This window comes from Amblyraja radiata, chromosome 2 (assembly GCF_010909765.2).
Source record: "Amblyraja radiata isolate CabotCenter1 chromosome 2, sAmbRad1.1.pri, whole genome shotgun sequence".
Lineage (NCBI taxonomy): Eukaryota > Metazoa > Chordata > Chondrichthyes > Rajiformes > Rajidae > Amblyraja > Amblyraja radiata.
In genome coordinates this window covers 19,180,325-19,198,311 of record NC_045957.1, presented here as the reverse complement: position 1 = coordinate 19,198,311, position 17,987 = coordinate 19,180,325, and the positions used below count along the sequence as shown (strand labels likewise).

Here is a 17,987-nt window from a genome sequence, read left to right as displayed (position 1 = left end):
CATGAAGAAGAAGACAATGCTTGAATTGTGGAACAATTTAAATTAGTCTGAATGTCCGACAACCTCAGAATCCACAAAAACGTATTAAATTCCAGCTGTACGAGGGCAATATTATTTTACATTTAATGCTACACCAAGATTTTATCAAATGCTTCATTTTCACTGTTTTAATTTTAAAATATTTAACAGCATCCTGTCATACATAGAATCATACAGCATAGGAACAGGCCCTTCAGCCCAACTTGTCCATGCTGACCAAGATGCCCCATCGATGCTAGTCTCACCTGCCCAGTCCTATCTCTTAAACGTTCCTGTCCAGGCACCTGTCCAAATGGCTTTTAAATGCTCTTATAGTACCAGCATCAACTACCTCCTTTATCATTCCATATATCCACCGATCGGGTTCCTATTAAATCTTCCCCTCTCAACTAATACCTATGTCTTCTGGCTCTTGATACCCCCATTCTGGGTAAAAGACTCTGTGCTTTTACCACATCTATTCCAATTATAATTTTGTAAACACCAACGACATCACTCATTAGCCTTCTGCGTTCCAGGGAATACAGATGGAGCCTCTCCACATAGCTCAGGCCCTCAGTCCTGGTAAAATCCTCAAAAATGTTCACTGCATTGTTTCCAGCTTAACAACATCCTTCCTATTGCAGGATGACCAAACCAAACAGAACACTACAAATGTGACATCACCAACATCTTGAACAACAGTGCATAATATTCTAATTTTAATGCTCAATATCCTGACTGATGAAGGCAAATGTACCGAAAACCTTTTTGACCACCCTATCTGCTTGTGATGCCACGTTTAAGGAAGTATGTATCTGGCAGTACCGCCAGCGACTCGGATGGCGAAATCGACAGCCGCTCGCTACCCGCAGTCCCGCGGTCCTCCGTAGCCGGTCTCCCCGCGGCCCCTCTGGACTTCACCCTTGATTTGTCCATCACTGTGCGTACTTGAAACGATGCTGCAATCAAGAATTATCGAACATACGACCTCAGAATAAGTTTGAGAACTTAGTGTGGGTCTTTTAACTTACCGCTGGAGGAGCGACGCGCCTCCCAACCTGTCATGCGTTAGACGTATTGACGCGCATGCGAGCTGGCGGGCTTCTTCATGTAGTCACTCACGTGACTCCGATGTAAAATTTATATATATTACAAAAAACAGTGGTCTGAGCACTGCTCCTTGTGGAACAGCGCTCGCTGTTCATGGACCTGCAGCCAGAATAACACCACTCCACCGCAATTCTCTGACCAAGCCAACTTTGATCCAACCTTCTCCAACGTCTCCATGTCCTTCTTATTTTGAGTGAAAACAATTGAACACAATGCCCCTAATGATGCCAGACCAGTCTTTTACAAATATTCGGCATGACTTCCCTGCTTTCAGAGTGCCAGAATAATGCTTGGATTAGAGGGTTTTACAAGTCGAATACCGAGTTTCCAGCAACTGACAATGCACGGCAAAGTGCGGTTCGGTGACACGCCTCGTGTTGTTGCGGCTCACGTTGTAGCCCCTGGAAAAAGTGCTTCGGGCTAATGTTACCAACAGGACGTGCCCGGTCACAGTGAGGCTCCTTCCCCTCTCACCAGCTACTGTTTCTTGCTGTCTACGCTGTCTTTGTCCACTCCCCGCTCGACCGCCACCACGTGTACCTCTCATGACACTATCCAGTCGGCTTCTTCCCCCATCCCTCTCCTCTTCCCCCACCTCCACCCCGAACTGCTGCCGCTACCTCCTTCTTCCCCGGAATCACCCACATTCTCCACTTAATAAGCGACAGCAGGTGAGAGGGGAGGGAGCCCCATGGTAAGCAATCATGTCCTGCCATTGGCAGCGGCCTAAAGAAAGCGTTACCTATCGAGGCCACAATGTGCGCAACCACAACAGCCGTGTGAACCGATGAAGAAGGGTCCGTTGATGCAGTTCAGTGTGATCGGAGCTGAGATTTAAAGTGAAACGTCACAAAGCGCTGGAGTAACTCAGCGGACTGAATCCATCTGAGGAAAGGTCCCAATGTCACATATTCATGTCCTACAGTGATCCTGACCCGCTGAATAACTCCTGCACTTTGTGGTATTTTGTCTATTCACCATCATCTGCAGTCATCGGCAACTAAGGACACCACTCCATCGCTCTGATCCGTTTACTAAACTCTCATTATAATGGACCATAGGGAAGCAAGCCATGTCCATTATCGCCGATTGTCCACGATAACCGAGTCAGGTACCACCATCATATTTGAAGCAAACAGCTACATATGATAGTTAATCAATAAAAGGGCACATACTAATATGGGCACATAGTAATCTGATCACACAAGAACATTTTCTGCCCTGCTGTTACTAGTGTCCAGAAAAGACCTGTCATAAATTAAGAGTGTAGTTCCGACCTTCCAGCCTATATGATTGCAGCCCTTGCACTTTTATTCACATGCATTTTCTCTGCAGTTGTAACACTGATCCTTTAGCACTAGATTCTGCATTCCTTTTCTTTTTCTTTCTGAACTACCAGTTGTAATTAATAATAATGTGATTGTACTCATGTATGGTATGGTTTGATTAGGTAGCACATGTTTTCATATTCTAGCCCTCTTGAAATAAATGCGTTTGCCTTCTTTATTACCAATTCAACTTGCAAATTAGCTTTTTGGGAATCCTGCACCAGCACTCCCAAGTTCCTTTGCACCTCTGATTTTTGGAATCTCTCTCCATTTATAAAAGTTTACACCTTTATTCTTACTACCAAACCACAGGACTCAACACTTTGCAACTATATTCCATCTACCACTTCTCTGCCCACTCGCCCAACCTGACCAAGTCCTTCTGCAGAGTCCTTGCTTTCTCTACAGTACATGCCCCTCAACCTATCTTCATATATTCTATTAACTTGGCCACAAAGCCTTCAATCCCTCATCCACATCATTAATATACAATGTGAAGAGTAGCGGCCCCAGCACCGACCCCTGCGGACCACCACTTGTCACTGGCAGCCAACCAGACAAAGCCACATTTATTGCCACTCTTTGCCTTCTGCCATCCAGCCAACCTGTTATCCATGCTAGTATCTGCCCTTTGATACCATTGGCCCTCATCTTCCTCAACAGTCTCACATATGGCATCTCATCAAAGGCTTTCTGAAAATCTAGGTAAACAGCATCCACTGACTCTCCTTAGTCTGACCACTATTTAATTCTTCCCAGAATTCCAACAGATTCGTCAGGCAATATCTCCCCTCCACAAAACCATGCTGACATCAGCCTATTTATCATGAACTTCTGAGTACACCATAACCTCATCCTTTATAATGGACTCTAAAGTCTTACCAAACACAGAAGTCAGACTAACCGGCCTTTAGTTTCCACGAGTAGACACAAAATGGTGGAGTAACTCATCGGGCATCTCTGGAGAAAAGGGATGGGTGATGTTTTGGGACGAGACCCTTCTTCAGACTATTGTTCACTATAGTTTCCACTATTAAGCGTTGCTCTCTTCTTGTACAGTCGGGTAATATTGACAATCTTCCAATTGTCTGGAACGAATCCTATTACTCTAGTGATTCCTGAAATATCACTATTAATGCCTCCACAATCTTTAAAGCCACCTCTTTCGGAATCCTAAGGTGCAGTCCATTTCGCTTTTCCACCTTCAGCCCTTTGAGATTCCCAAGCACCTTCTCCTTAGTAGGCCACTCCACTAACGCACTTCCATAACTCTCTTGAATTTCAGACTCGTTGTTGGTGTCTTCCACTGTGAAGCCTGATGCCAAAACAAGTTATTAAATCCCTCTGGCATTTCTTTATTCCCCATTATCATTTCTCCTGCATCATTTTCCATCGGTCCAAAGACCAGTCATCCCTCTTGCTTACTCGTTATATAACTGAAGAAACACTTGCTATCATCTTTTATATCATTAGCTGGCTTACCTTCGTATCTCATCTTTTCGTATTACCTTTGTAGTTACCTTATGTTGTTCTGTAAAAGTTTCCCAATCCTCTAACTTCCCAAATTTTAACTGCAATTATGTTGTGTTTTGGTGTATTCAGCTACATGCATATGAATGGTTATCTACCTCCATATCGAAACAAATGACAGTAAACCCTCAGTTTAACGGACCTCATAATGTATTTTATTTACAGCCCCGGCTGCCCCCAAGTTGATCCCGGCTCACACCGCCTCCCTGGCCGGTCCTCCTGCCGCGGCCGCGGCCCACACAGCTTCCTCGGCCGCTTCCAGGCTGTGCCAGCCGCCGCCACCGCCGACCGACACCTGCACTCCGACCGCCCGATTGACTCCGCCAATTCTCGCGTCTCTCCCGTTAGATGAGGAACGTCAACTCATCTGGATTCCAGGCCCAGTTCCCCACCGAGAGTCTGCGAAGGGTCTAGATCCAAAACATCACTCATCCACGTTCTCCACAGATGCTGCTGACTCGTTGAGTTACTGCAGCACGTTGTATCATGTTGTGTATTAACCAGCTGCTGCAGATATTTGTTTCTAATACTTATACCATGATAATATCTTACTTTGTTACAGCGGCCAATCAGCAATAACGGACCGTTATCACGAAGGTTTATTGTACCTGCTTTTCCAAGTCAGGCCATTCTTGAACGGTACAGGAACCGAGGTATTCGGCAGATTATACAAGGGGCGAGAATGCAAAATGTGGCTGTATAAAATAGTAACGTAGAATGTTGCTATTTGAGCCAAAAGCCATGTTACCGTGCTGTATATCCCTGTGACTCTTTACAATAGACAATCATTGCGAAATTAATGATGGCCCCCATTGCTTAAAATCCAAAACCGCATTTCCCAGCCCCGAACGTCCCGGTCCAATGTGGTAATGGGACTGGCGCCGTTGGTTGACTAATTGGAGCCACATCAGACTCTGATCTGCACTGCGCGCAGCGGCGCTAAACCCCGCTGTATGAATGTGAGCAGTGAATGCGCTCAGTACCGCTGATCCGCAGCAGCGTCGGGTCGCAGGACGAATAGCGCAGCCGACTCACCCGGACTGACCGACCATGCAGTGGGGCGTCTTCACCTTCATCTGCGGCTCCTTGCTGCTGTCTCTGCAGCTTGTCGCGGCGGGATTCGGTAACGTAGTTTCAAAAAAAAAAGTTTTCCTTTGAACTTGCCGTAAAGATTAGAATATACTTTACAAATGTACATTGTAAGTGTTGATTCGGACAAATAAAGTTATTGTTACTCCTATTGCCAAAAACATATTGAGGAAAACAGTCTGGTTTGTACAAAGTGTTCTCAACTATTGCATTTCAGGAAGAGCGACACTGGAGATATGGTAAAGTAAGGTGTGAAAACTACAGATCAAAGTAGGCGGAGATTACGGAAATATAGATTATTTCATGATTCAATGAAGATCTGAAGAAGTCTCGATCGAAACATCACCAATTCCTTCTCTCCAGAGATGCTGCCTGACCCGCTGAGTTACTCCAGCATTTTGTGTTTATCTTTGGTGTGAGCCAGTATTTGCAGTTCCTTCCTATACATTGCATTTAGGTTTCTATGTCTGGTGTTATTTTCATTGATCAGTAAAGATTTTCATTGAGATGTCTTCATCGAACGCGTACCAAGATTCGAGTTATCAGGAAATTTTAAAGACATTAAAAGCAACATCTTGCATTTTTCTAGAAGGGGACGTCTGCCTTCCGCCACCCAAATGGGATTTGGATAAGGGTCCTAGATAGGGCTTTGAAGATAGCAGAGTCAGGGGATATGGGGAGAAGGCAGGAACGGGGTACTGATTGTGGTTGATCAGCCATGATCACATTGAATGGCGGTGCTGGCATGAAGGGCCATATGGCCTACTCCTACACCTATTGTCTATTATCTATTGGCTTGTTACACTCAACTAGTTGTGCAGCACAGAGGGAAAGGGAAAGGCAATGAGTTTCTAGTTATTTCAACAGCTTCTCATAATATTGAACAGTTAGGAAATGGAATGGCAAAATTGTTGCTTATAAACGCACATTCTGCCATAAGTACACAATATATATTTACATGATGTAAAGTTAAGATTTTGCCTCTTTCATCATCCTTTTTCAATATTCAAATCTTGTCATATTGCTTCAGAATATCGCAAAACAAATGTGAGGTTTGTTGTGATGTTAAATTCGAAAGAGTGACTTCAAAATGTGAACATTTCTATCATCCCACTGACAAATTGGACTAACCTGTATTGACGCCACACCAGGACATCTGAGATTCCGCCCGTCTCAGGAAACAAGTCTACACCCTTGCCCACATCTCTCCCGTTCCCTGCACTTCTGCTCCCACTCTGTATCCTCCAAGACAGAACAAGGATACATAACAAAAAAAGGAAATCCGCTGGAGGGATTCAGCGGATCAGACATCTTGTGGAGTGAAATGAACAGTCAATGTTTTGCATTTTAGACAAAAATCTATGGAGCGAAGGATTAGGCGATGTTTCGGGTCGAATTCTTGTTGACCCGAAACGTCACCTATTTCCTTCGCTCCATAGATGCTGCCTCACCCGCTGAGTTTCTCCAGCATTTTTGTCGACCTTTGATTTTCCCAACATCTGCAGTTCTTTCTTAAATGAGTCGTTTCTTCTGTACTGAAAGAACAGAGGGGGAATAACCACGAGAATGAGATGAGGGAAAGAGGCAGAGAGATGGAGCCAGAGATGGCAAGGGGAAGGTGGATACACGTCAGACGTTGATTATCAGATACCAGTCCGGTGGGGAAGGGATGGATTGAGAGAGTGACAGAGGCTGGGTGTAGGACAAATGGCTCCAGATTCTGGAATCTGATAGGTAAAGAAGATGAAGAATGGAACTGAATGTGGGCCAGTGGCAGGTGTAAACACCAGGGAGATGAGTGGTGAGCAGGAAAGAGGAGAGGGAATCCAGTGAGTTCCCTTGATTTTTGCATATCTTCCCACCAGCTTCCTCATCCAGCAAGTCATTCTTTGACCATTCTACCAGCTTCAACATGATCTTAGAACATCTTCCCAATCCGCCCCTTTCTGCTTTTTTTAAAATCAAAAAATGTATTCAATTATTAAAAAATAATATTTCACTACAATAAAACAAACCAGAACCCACTACCGTAATACAATACAAGCATATATCCTTAATAAACTACTATACAACTATGTTACAATCCTTATTGAGGATACTTTCAACACCCTGCGGAGCCCCCCTTTCTGCTTTTGGCGTGGACCACTCTCACCATGACTCCCTGGCTTGTTCAACCCTTCCTTTCCCCAGGAAACCTCCACTGCAACCCTAGGAGGTATAACATGTGGCCCTCCATCTCCTCCCTCACCTCCACCCAGGTACCTAAATACCCCTTCTAGGTGAGTCAGGTATTCACCTGCTCCTCCTCCTACCTTGCCTATTGCATTTAGTGGTCTCATTGTAGCCTCCTGGCAGCAATGTATCAGGCACATCTTCTTCAGACGTCCCCCACTGACTTTAAAGCTTATACCCCCTTGTTTTGACGTTTTCGGCCTTGGATAAAGGTTTTTATTGTCCATCTATGCCTGAATCAGTCTGAAAAATAGTGTTGACTGAAACGTCACCTACCCACGTTCTCCAGAGATGTTGCCTGACCTGCTGAGTTACTCCGGACCTTGTGTCATTTCACCTTCAAACTATGGCTTCGATGTCGCTGATCTGCACCAATGAGCTCTTCCACTCAGCTGTCGCTTTGTCAACTCCACCATTACCCCATCCACCACCGCCTCCTCCTCCTTCTCCCTCGGAGTCGCCAACATCTTCCACAGGAAGAAGCGGCAGCTGGTGAAAGTGGAGGGAGCCCCACGGTGACAGAGCACGTTCTGTGGGTGGCGCCGGGCTGACTAAATTGCGGTTGGCCAGTGCCGACAACATGAGCCGCTACTACTGCCGTGTCAACTGGATGTTGCAGCAGCTGATGAAGAAGGGCTCACTGGTGCACCTTGTGGATGATGTCGGTGATTGTACCGAGATGTTTGGGAGTTGCTCTCTACCTCCTCCCTTGCTCTCGCTCGTGTTTTTTTCTATTTAGTTTGCTCTGAAATAATTCTATATACATGGCTGCAATAACACAGGTCATTTAGAAAATGGGAGCGGCTATCAGGCCCGTACGAAGCTTTTCAAAAAAGGGGGTGGCATGACAGGATTACAAACATTTTATGTGAAATTATGTGCGCATAGCACACATCACGAGCACGAAGTGCAAAGTCCCTTGTGGCCGGGGTCTAGGGCCTGCTTAAGGGCCCTGGAAGCTCTGGGGTTTTACATGCTTCCTAGTGCATTCTGAGCCTTATTTTGGAGCATTTTTGCACCAGATTTATGACCAATATTTCAGAAATAATTTTGGTTGAGTCAAGAGTAATGAGTGGGTGGTATGGGATGATTGGGGTCCATTGTTGTATACATTTTTTTTTCAATCAAGAATTGAAGTTGTCCTTGATTTAATAATCAAGTTGTACTGTTGTAAAATGTTATAAAAGAGCATGCAAAAACTGTAAATTAAATACTGTAAGTTTTTGCAGTCTAGAAAATCTTTTTTTAGAAAATGTTTTGTGTGTTGATTTGATTGTCTGTTACTGTTCGCCTGTGTTCGTGTGTGCAGTGCACATTTAATGGTTCTCCTGACCTAACAACTTCACATCATATCAATTTCAACATCAAATATTGATGTGAATACAAGATTTAGTTCGACTTCAATTTCCATCATAAAAATTGAAGTCAAACTAAATGGTGCATTTACATTACTATGATCGCTTTCAAACTAACCTATTTTACTGATACTATTATAACAAATTCTAGTTCCATGATGAATCATAAACAAGCTCACAAATCACATTTTGAATTCTCAAAAACAATGTGATTGTGAATAATTGCAGTTGCCAAGTTTCGCCAAGCATTTCCGTATTTTGTTGGGGACATCGGTATTTCTCACAAAAATGCTATAGAACGTACTACACAGAAACTGGATTTTTGAAAACCTGTATTTTGCATGCAACCTCATGTATTCTGAAATATCAGTACTTAATTAGTACTACTGAATTGTGAAACCATTTTTGAAATGTGAATTTATAATTCTTGATTCAACCAGTTAGCCCATTCACCAGCTCAAAACATTTCTGTGTTAACGCTGTACCGTGCTGCCTGGTGCTTGCTTACACCAATCCCTCATGACATATATATATATATATATATATATATATCTGCAATCACAGAATAATGACTTTATATCGACACCACTGTGATTTGCACAAAAATTAATGAGAATTTTTAACCACCCCCAACTACTACCTGCTGTCCCATTCACCTTCAGCCCTGTCAACAACATTTAGCCAGCGGTAGAGTTGCTGCCTCACAGTGCCAGTGACCCGGGTTCGATCTTGGCTATGGGTGCTGTCTGTACGGAGTTTATACATTCCCCCGTGACCCGCGTGGATTTTTTCCGGGTGCTCCAGTTTCCTCCCACACTCCAAAGACGTAGGTTAATTGGCTTGGTATAATTGTAAATTGGCCCGTGTGTGTGGGATAGTGGTAGTGTGCAGGGATCGCTGGTCGGCGCGGACTTGGTGGGTCGAAGGGCCTGATTCCACGCTGTATTTCTAAACTAAACTTAATAAGCTATGTAAGAAACAACTGCAGATACGGGTTTTTTTTAAAACTCGAATGTAGACACAAAATGCTGGAGTAACTCAGCGGGACAGGCAGCACCTCTGGAGAGAAGGAATGGGTGACGTTTCGGGTCGAGACCCTTCTTCAGATCCTACCCAACAGCCATCGACCTCTTGAACACTACAAACACAAACTAAGAACTACGAACCATCTTGGTTGCAACTAAGGACTTTGGGGCTCTTTAGACTTTAGAGATACAGCGTGGAATCAGGCCCTTCGGCCCACGGAGTCCGTGCCAACCAGCATTAGCACTATCCTACACACAGGGGACAATTTTACAACTTACCGAAGACAATTAACCTACAAGTCTTTGGAGTGTGGGAGGAAACCGGAGCACCCGGAGAAAATCCATGCTGACCCAGGGATGATGTACAAACTCCACACACACAGCACCCGTAGTCAGGGTCGAACCCGGGTCTTTGATGCTGTGAGGCAGCAACTCTACCGCTGCGCCACTGTGCTGCTCCAAATAAAGTTTTTTTTAACGTATTACTGTTTTTGTTTTGTTTATTGTGTTATCTATGAATAGATAATGGTTATATGAATAGATATTGTGTTATTCATGAATATTGTGCTTGCAGACTTGTTATGCTGTGGCAAGTAATGATTTAATTGTAGCGTTTTTGGTGCATATACAATTAAACCCTTCTTGCCTTTTGCAGCAGGTAACATAGTCTAAACCCAAGAGAACACTACAGCTCGAGTCGTTCAGGGAAGCACAGCGAAGTTAGATTTCAATATAATTGCCTGGCGGAGGGGGAGGGGGCGGGGGGCAGTAAGTTGTGCAAGACAACTTTAGTTTGATGTAAAAGATGGACACAAAGTGCTGGAGTAACTCGGCAGGTCAGGTAGCTTCGCTGAAGATAAAGGATAGGCGGCGTTTCTGATCGGGACCCTTCTTCTGACCCGACCCGAATCGTCACCCATCCTTTTTCACCAGAGATGCTGCCTGACCCGCCGAGTTACTCTGCGTCTATCTTCGGTATGTAAACTAGCATCTGCGGTTCCTTTCTACACACTGAGTTTAATATAATTTGATCTCATCCTCGCGTCACAGAAGCTCTGGGACAACTTTTGAGGTCAGAATTGTATCGGCGTTTGGAGAGGACGGTATTCTGCAGAAGATATACACAAAGTGCTGGAGTAACTCGGCGGGTCAGACAGCATCCCTGGAGAGAAGGAATAGGTGATATTTCGGGTGGAGATCCTTCTTCAGACAGCACCACTTACACTTGAAAATAAACAGCTAAGTGGGAAGGTGGAGTGGCAGTGAATCGGGGAACAAACAGCCCAACAAACCAGACCGCAAATGCATTAGGGTTCCTTTAGCGTCTTGCAAGCTGTACAAAACCGATTCCGTGATCATCACCGTCCATTACATGGGCTGATATAACCAACAACTTATTCAGTAAAATGCAAAATAAACACTGCACAATAACCCCCCCCCCCCTCCCCTCAAGAACAATAGACAAATCAATAAGATATGCAACCCCCCCCCCCCCATCCAGTTTTACACGAGATCAACGGGTGCACTGCGCTCCTTGATTAATTCCATCTCCACTGATAGTTTACTGCAAGTGTATACACATTCCCCATCCACAACATGCGTTTTGAGATAGTTGACTTGTTTTAAGAGATATTTTCTCGACACTTACCCTCCCTCGCTTACACATCCCGGATAACTAGTAGTTACTTGTAGGGGGTTCCAAATAAAAAAATATTGCACCCAATTTTATTTTTTACTTTGGAATTTTTTTATCTCTGAAAAAAAGGGGGGTGTGACCGCAACCATCGCTCCCCCCTTCGAACGGCCATGGGCTATTGAGAATTATGTACGTAAGTCGCCCATTAGATAAGTCAGGGAGTACTTGTACATTGATTGTACACTGACTGAAAATGACAACCATTTTGTGAATTTAATTTCAGGCAGTACTTTTACCAATCATCTTGGAATAGTTGGTATTTCAATTGTTTCTTGGCATCATGAACTGTGTTTCTTGAACAATTCTGTCGTTTCACAGACGTCGCAGTGACATGATTTGAATTCTTTAGCGCCAATAGGTACCTGCAAATTACGTAAGGTTAGAGGGCCCTGCAAAGCCTCGGTACGTCGCTTCTACTACAACAAAGCCACGCGGAAATGTCAAGCGTTTACCTATGGTGGCTGCCTTGGCAATGCAAACAACTACAAGCGATTACTAAACTGCTGGCATCATTGTCAAGGAGTATAAAAGTAAGCATCTAATCCTTAAAAGTAAGCATCTAATGATTTCAGGCAGTACTTTTACCAATCATCTTGGAATAGACTGTATATCAATTGTTTCTTGACATCATGAACTATGTTTGTTGAACAATTTTGTAATTTCACAGATGTTGCAGGTACATTACATGTTTTTTTATTTTTTAGCGCCACTTCTTTCCAGCAAAAAAAACAATGGCTTGTGGGCCCTGCAAAGGCAAGTAACCTCGCTACCACTACAACAAAGCCGCAGGGAAATGTGAATCGTTTAAATATGGTGGCTGCCTTGGCAATGCAAACAACTATAAGTCATTAATAAACTGCATGTTTCATTGTCAAGGAATATAAAAGTAAGCATCTAATGCAACATTTTCGGTACTGCTTAATCAACAATGTATTTCCCAAAATAGTATATTTACCTGGGGTAAAAGAAGGGAATGCATGAAGAAGAAGACAATGCTTGAATTGTGGAACAATTTAAATTAGTCTGAATGTCCGACAACCTCAGAATCCACAAAAACGTATTAAATTCCAGCTATACGAGGGCAATATTATTTTACATTTAATGCCACACCAAGATTTTATCAAATGCTTCATTTTCAGTTTTAATTTTAAAATATTTAACAGCATCCTGTCATACATAGAATCATACAGCATGGAAACAGGCCCTTCAGCCCAACTTGTCCATGCTGACCAAGATGCCCCATCGATGCTAGTCTCACCTGCCCGGTCCTATTTCTTAAACGTTCCTGTCCAGGCACCTGTCCAAATGGCTTTTAAATGCTCTTATAGTACCAGCATCAACTACCTCCTTTATCATTCCATATATCCACGGATCGGGTTCCTATTAAATCTTCCCCTCTCAACTAATACCTATGTCTTCTGGCTCTTGATACCCCCATTCTGGGTAAAAGACTCTGTGCATTTACCACATCTATTCCAATTATAATTTTGTAAACACCAACGACATCACTCATTAGCCTTCTGCGTTCCAGGGAATAAAGATGGAGCCTCTCCACATAGCTCAGGCCCTCAGTCCTGGTAAAATCCTCAAAAATGTTCACTGCATTGTTTCCAGCTTAACAACATCCTTCCTATTGCAGGATGACCAAACCAAACACAACACTACAAATGTGACATCACCAACATCTTGAACAACAGTGCACAATATTCTAATTTTACTTCGGAGTCACGTGAGTGATTACGTGAAGAACCCGCTCAGGCGCATGCGCGGCATTAACGCCAGCAGTGCAACAGCGGCTGCAACGGGAATTAGGCGCTCCCGCTACAGAATGAAACGGACCGTCAGATGAGTACCCTGAGGTCGGGTTTCTATTACAGGGGAGCCTTTTTCTGCTTGTGTTTTACAGGCAGAGAAAAAGGCTCTGGAACAAAACTGTCCCTCGTTCGAGGAGGAACGTTTTCCGTCGGGGAGGGGGGCAGCAACAGGCGGTAGGAGCATTTACCCGGTGTTCCGCAATTCCCCGACACCATGCCGAGCCCAGCCCGCTAGTACCTGAGCAGCGGGCTGGATGCATAGCCACCCGAAGAAGCATCCGGCAGGTGTTTTTCCCGATTTGGGACGGGACGTCTCTCCACCCGCACGAGGGGAGAGAGAGCCGCCTGCTCTCGGAGCAGGTGCCTGCGAGACGCGCTGCTTGAGGGGCACTCTCGCTTCTACAAGGCACAAAAGCTCTAGAAGAACCTGTCCCCCGCTCGACTCCAGCGGAGGAGCGTTCCATTGCAGGGGGGGCAGTAACAGGTGGTAGGAACAATTACCGGTCGCTCCGCTATCCCCATCACCGCGCCGAGCCCAGTCCCGCTAGTGCCTGAGCTGCGGGCTGGATGTTTAGCCATCCGAAGAGGCATCCGGCCGGTGGCTTCCGACTTGTCGGAGGGGACGTCTCTCCACCCGCATGGGAGAGAGACAGCCACCTGAGCCGCTGGAGAGGCTCCTGGAGCAGGAGCTCCTGCGAGACACGCTATGTGAGGGGCAGTCTCGCTGGAGGGTTCAGGCATACCCTCCACAGTGCATAGGCACTGCCCATCGCTTCCTCCTTAGTGTGGTTAGCTTTGGGGTGACCAGGACTGGGCTGATCATGAAGAAGGGGTCGCTGGCTGAAGAATTCGGGAGTATGCCAGGGGTGCAGGAACAGGAAGAGCTGCTGGGTGTGTGTGGACCGCTACGTGGCTACCCCACGTGCAGGAAGGCCATTAGAGCCTAAAAACTAACGGCCAGCGTTGACCACCTCTCCGACAGGCGCCTACAGGAGCAGGTGGTTAATAAGGCTTAAAATGTACCAGCTCCAATGAATTTATCAGCTCCAATGAATTATAGTCCTTCAAAGTGCCGGCACTCAACAGCCAAATCTGGGGGCACGTCGGGACAAATACTCGGACCAGGAGCTGATACTGCAGCGAATCCTCAGGCTCCTGACGTCAGCCATCACACCATTTGCTCGTTTTCTGTGGACAATACGGAGATGACCACTAACTAACAAATCACTCTCACACTGTTGTGCAACACGCAGAGCGAGATAAATTACCTCCATATATAAATCATAAGACCTGCCCTAAAATCCCGAATTTGGGTTGTGCTAAACCCCAGCCACTGAGTCAGCCTCACAGCTCTTTGGCAAAAAACCTCATGGGAATAAAAACTTTCGGCCTCATGAGGGCAGGCCCCAGGACGAGCAAACCCCAAAAATACAATACCCAAGCAGCAGCACCCCATCGCGTCCACCAGTCGACGTCTACCATATGGGACTGGTGAAAGCTCGGGGACCGCATTTTTTTATGCCCGGGAGTCTTTTAGACCACGGCCCAGAGCAGGGCCCCATGGAAAATGTGCCATCCCCCAACATCACCGCCACGTCAGACAACACGCCAGACTCGCTGGTCTGGGAAGAGACAGAAGAAATGCCCATATCCATGGAGGTAGGTGGGTCTGGTGCCTACAAGAATATGTAAAATAAGGAATCTGATTTCAAAGGATACTTTATGGCAAGCATTGGCCTCAAATATGCTTACTATTCAGTACCCATTCAAAAGGATCTACGCAGATACCTAAAATTTACCTGGATGGGGCAACTATGACAGTTAAAGCATTACCCCATGGGGTAACGTCAGCTCAAGGTTATTCATCAAGATACTAAGACCAGCCCTGGCAAAACTAATAAGAAGACCATGGAATTGGCTATGTCAGCTGTTTTTCAGCTACAAAACAGTTTTCGAAACCCTGGGGTTTGTTTTACATCCAGATAAATCAAAGTTGAAGCCATCCACTATCATGGACTACTTAGACTTCACAATTAATTCAGTCCATATGACTGTAACTTTGCCAAAAGACAAAACGGTTGAATTGGCACAATTATGCCACAATTTAATGGTCAACGAGCAACCAACTATTCGACAAGTAGCAAGAGTAATTGGGAAAATGGTAGCAGCATTCCTGGCTACACAACTCGGACCATTGCATTATAAAATCTACAAAGAGCAAAGGTACAGGCATTAAAATATCATGCAGGTGATTATGATCAGGTCATGAAATTACCCACTGAAACTATATCAAAACAGTTGGCATAGTTTCAGCCCTATCATTATCTAACAGGTGGTAGATGGACTAACCTAAAGTCATCATTACTACTTACACGGGGCATTAATTATTTAGCGATGTTGGGTGCCTTTTATGGATTAAAAGCATATACATCAAATATGCATCACTGCATGTATGGTTACAAATGGATAATACTATGGTGGTGGCCTACATTAACCATATGGGAGGCATAAAATCGCTATCATGCGACAAATTGGTCAACACAATTTGGCAATGGTGTGTCAAAAAGACATATTTGGCTGTCAGCAACTTACCTATCAGGTAAGCTAAATACAGTGGCAGACACCAGGTCACGCAAATTCAATGACAACGTCGAATGGATGTAAAACCCAAAGTATTTGCAAAAATTATCAAGCTATATGGCACGCCAGATATCGATTTATTTGCATCAAGGCTAAATCACCAGATACCTATGCATGTCACGTGGGAACCAGACCCAGAGGCAGCAGCGGTAGTAGATGCCTTCACGCTGGATTGGGGAAATTCCTTCTTCTATGTTTTCCCTCCCTTCTGCCTCATCAGTCAGGTACTACGAAAAATACAGATGGACTCTGCATCAGGGTTTGATAGTACCCGACTGGCCTACACATAGGTTCCCAGTACTGCATGACATGTTTGTTGAAACACCATGTCAGCATCCCTTTCGAACATCCACTAAGAAGCAGTACTTAACCAGCATCAAGAAATGCGAGAAGTACTGCCAGGAAACAAGGACCACGTACACAACAGCAACAGTCACCAACGCACTGGAGTTCCTGGCCTACCTACACCACAAAGAGGAATCAGCTACAGTGCCGTCAACACAGCAAGGAGTGCCCTGTCTGCTTATTTGAAACCAGCACCAGGACAACAGCCGATGGGATCCCATCCACTGGTGGTCAAATTAATGAAGGGCATCTATAACATCAAACCCCTAGACCAAGGTATACCCATTTATGGGATGTCAGTGTGGTCCTGACGTACCTCAGGGGATGGCCACCAGCCAGATCCCTCAGCCTCAAACAAACTACCCTGAAAACGCTCATGTTGATGGCACTTGTATCCACTCAGAGGGTCCAGTCACTACATCGATTGCGACTGGACAACATGGTGACCACCCCAGACCAGATGTCGTTCATCATCCAGGGTCTGGTAGAACAGAGCAGGCCAGGTATAGCCAATCCAGTTGTGGTGTTCCGGGCTTACCCGCCAGAGCCGCGGTTGTGTGTCATGACCTATCTACTATATTATATAGACACAACCTATAACATCAGAGGGAGTGAAAAAGCCTTATGGGTCAGCCACAAAAAACCTCATGGCCGGGTAACGAGCCAAACCATTGCAAGATGGCTCAAGCAGGTACTAAAGGCTGCCGGAATAGACTAACTTTTTTCAAATCTCATTCCACCAGGGCAGCGTCTACACCAAAGGCCGAAAGAATGGACGTACCGGTTGACCATATTCTGACGACAGCAGAATGGTCGAGGGAAACGACATTCAAAATTTTTTACAATAAGCCGTTGACGAAACCTGACTTGTTTGCAGAAATATTTTACAAACTGCAAATATTTAATTTAAGCCCGGGGGAGCAATTTAATTTGTTATTGTTACTAAATACCATTTTTGTTTCTCGAAAAACAGATTCATTGGTTGGTTACGATAACACACTTCCTCCCTCAAGAACTTCGGCAGTAAGTGAAATAAAATTGTTACACGGTTTGAAATCACAGAGCTTTGAAGTCTTCACGTAGTCACTCACGTGACTCCGAAGTAAAATAGTAAGATTAAACGAGAACTTACCAGTTTGAAGTTTGATCTGTATTTTATGAGGAGTTACGATGAGGGATTACATGCCCTCCGCTCCCACCATCATAATATAGGTCAAACTGATAACTGATGTCTCCTTTTCTTTACTATGTTTACTTCAATAACTGTGTCTATCTGTGATTCCACACCGCTGCTTGGAAGTATGCCGCGCATGCGCGCTGAGCGGGTTCTTCACGTAATCCCTCATCGTAACTCCTCATAAAATACAGATCAAACTTCAAACTGGTAAGTTCTCGTTTAATCTTACTATTTTAATGCTCAATATCCTGACTGATGAAGGCCAATGTACCGAAAACCGTTTTGACCACCCTATCTGCTTGTGATGCCACGTTTAGGGAAGTATGTATCTGCACTCCCAGATTCCTCTGCCCCTCAACTCTACCCTGGGCACTACCATTCACTGTGAGGGTCTTTCCCTGGGTTGAGTTCCCGAAATACAACACCTCACACTTTCTGAATTAAACTCTATCAACCATTCCTCAGCCCACTTGCCCAGCTGTGCTAGACCCTGCTGTAATTTTTAATAACCATCAGTGCTATCGACGATACCACCCACTCTAGTGTCACGTGAAAACTTAATGATCATGCCCTGCACAAACTCACACAACTTGTTAATATAAACCACAAACAGCATAGGGCTCCG

At 44.8% G+C, this 17,987-nt stretch overlaps 1 protein-coding gene across 1 annotated transcript; it reads left to right on the top strand.

The window, feature by feature from the left end:
* The first annotated feature begins 7,890 nt into the window (after positions 1 to 7,890).
* LOC116984852 (BPTI/Kunitz domain-containing protein-like) lies at positions 7,891 to 12,270 on the top strand. Its single transcript, XM_033039277.1, is given in 3 exon segments — positions 7,891 to 7,975; positions 11,745 to 11,908; positions 12,091 to 12,270. Coding segments are annotated over 3 exon segments (429 nt in total).
* The last annotated feature ends 5,717 nt before the right edge of the window (positions 12,271 to 17,987 follow it).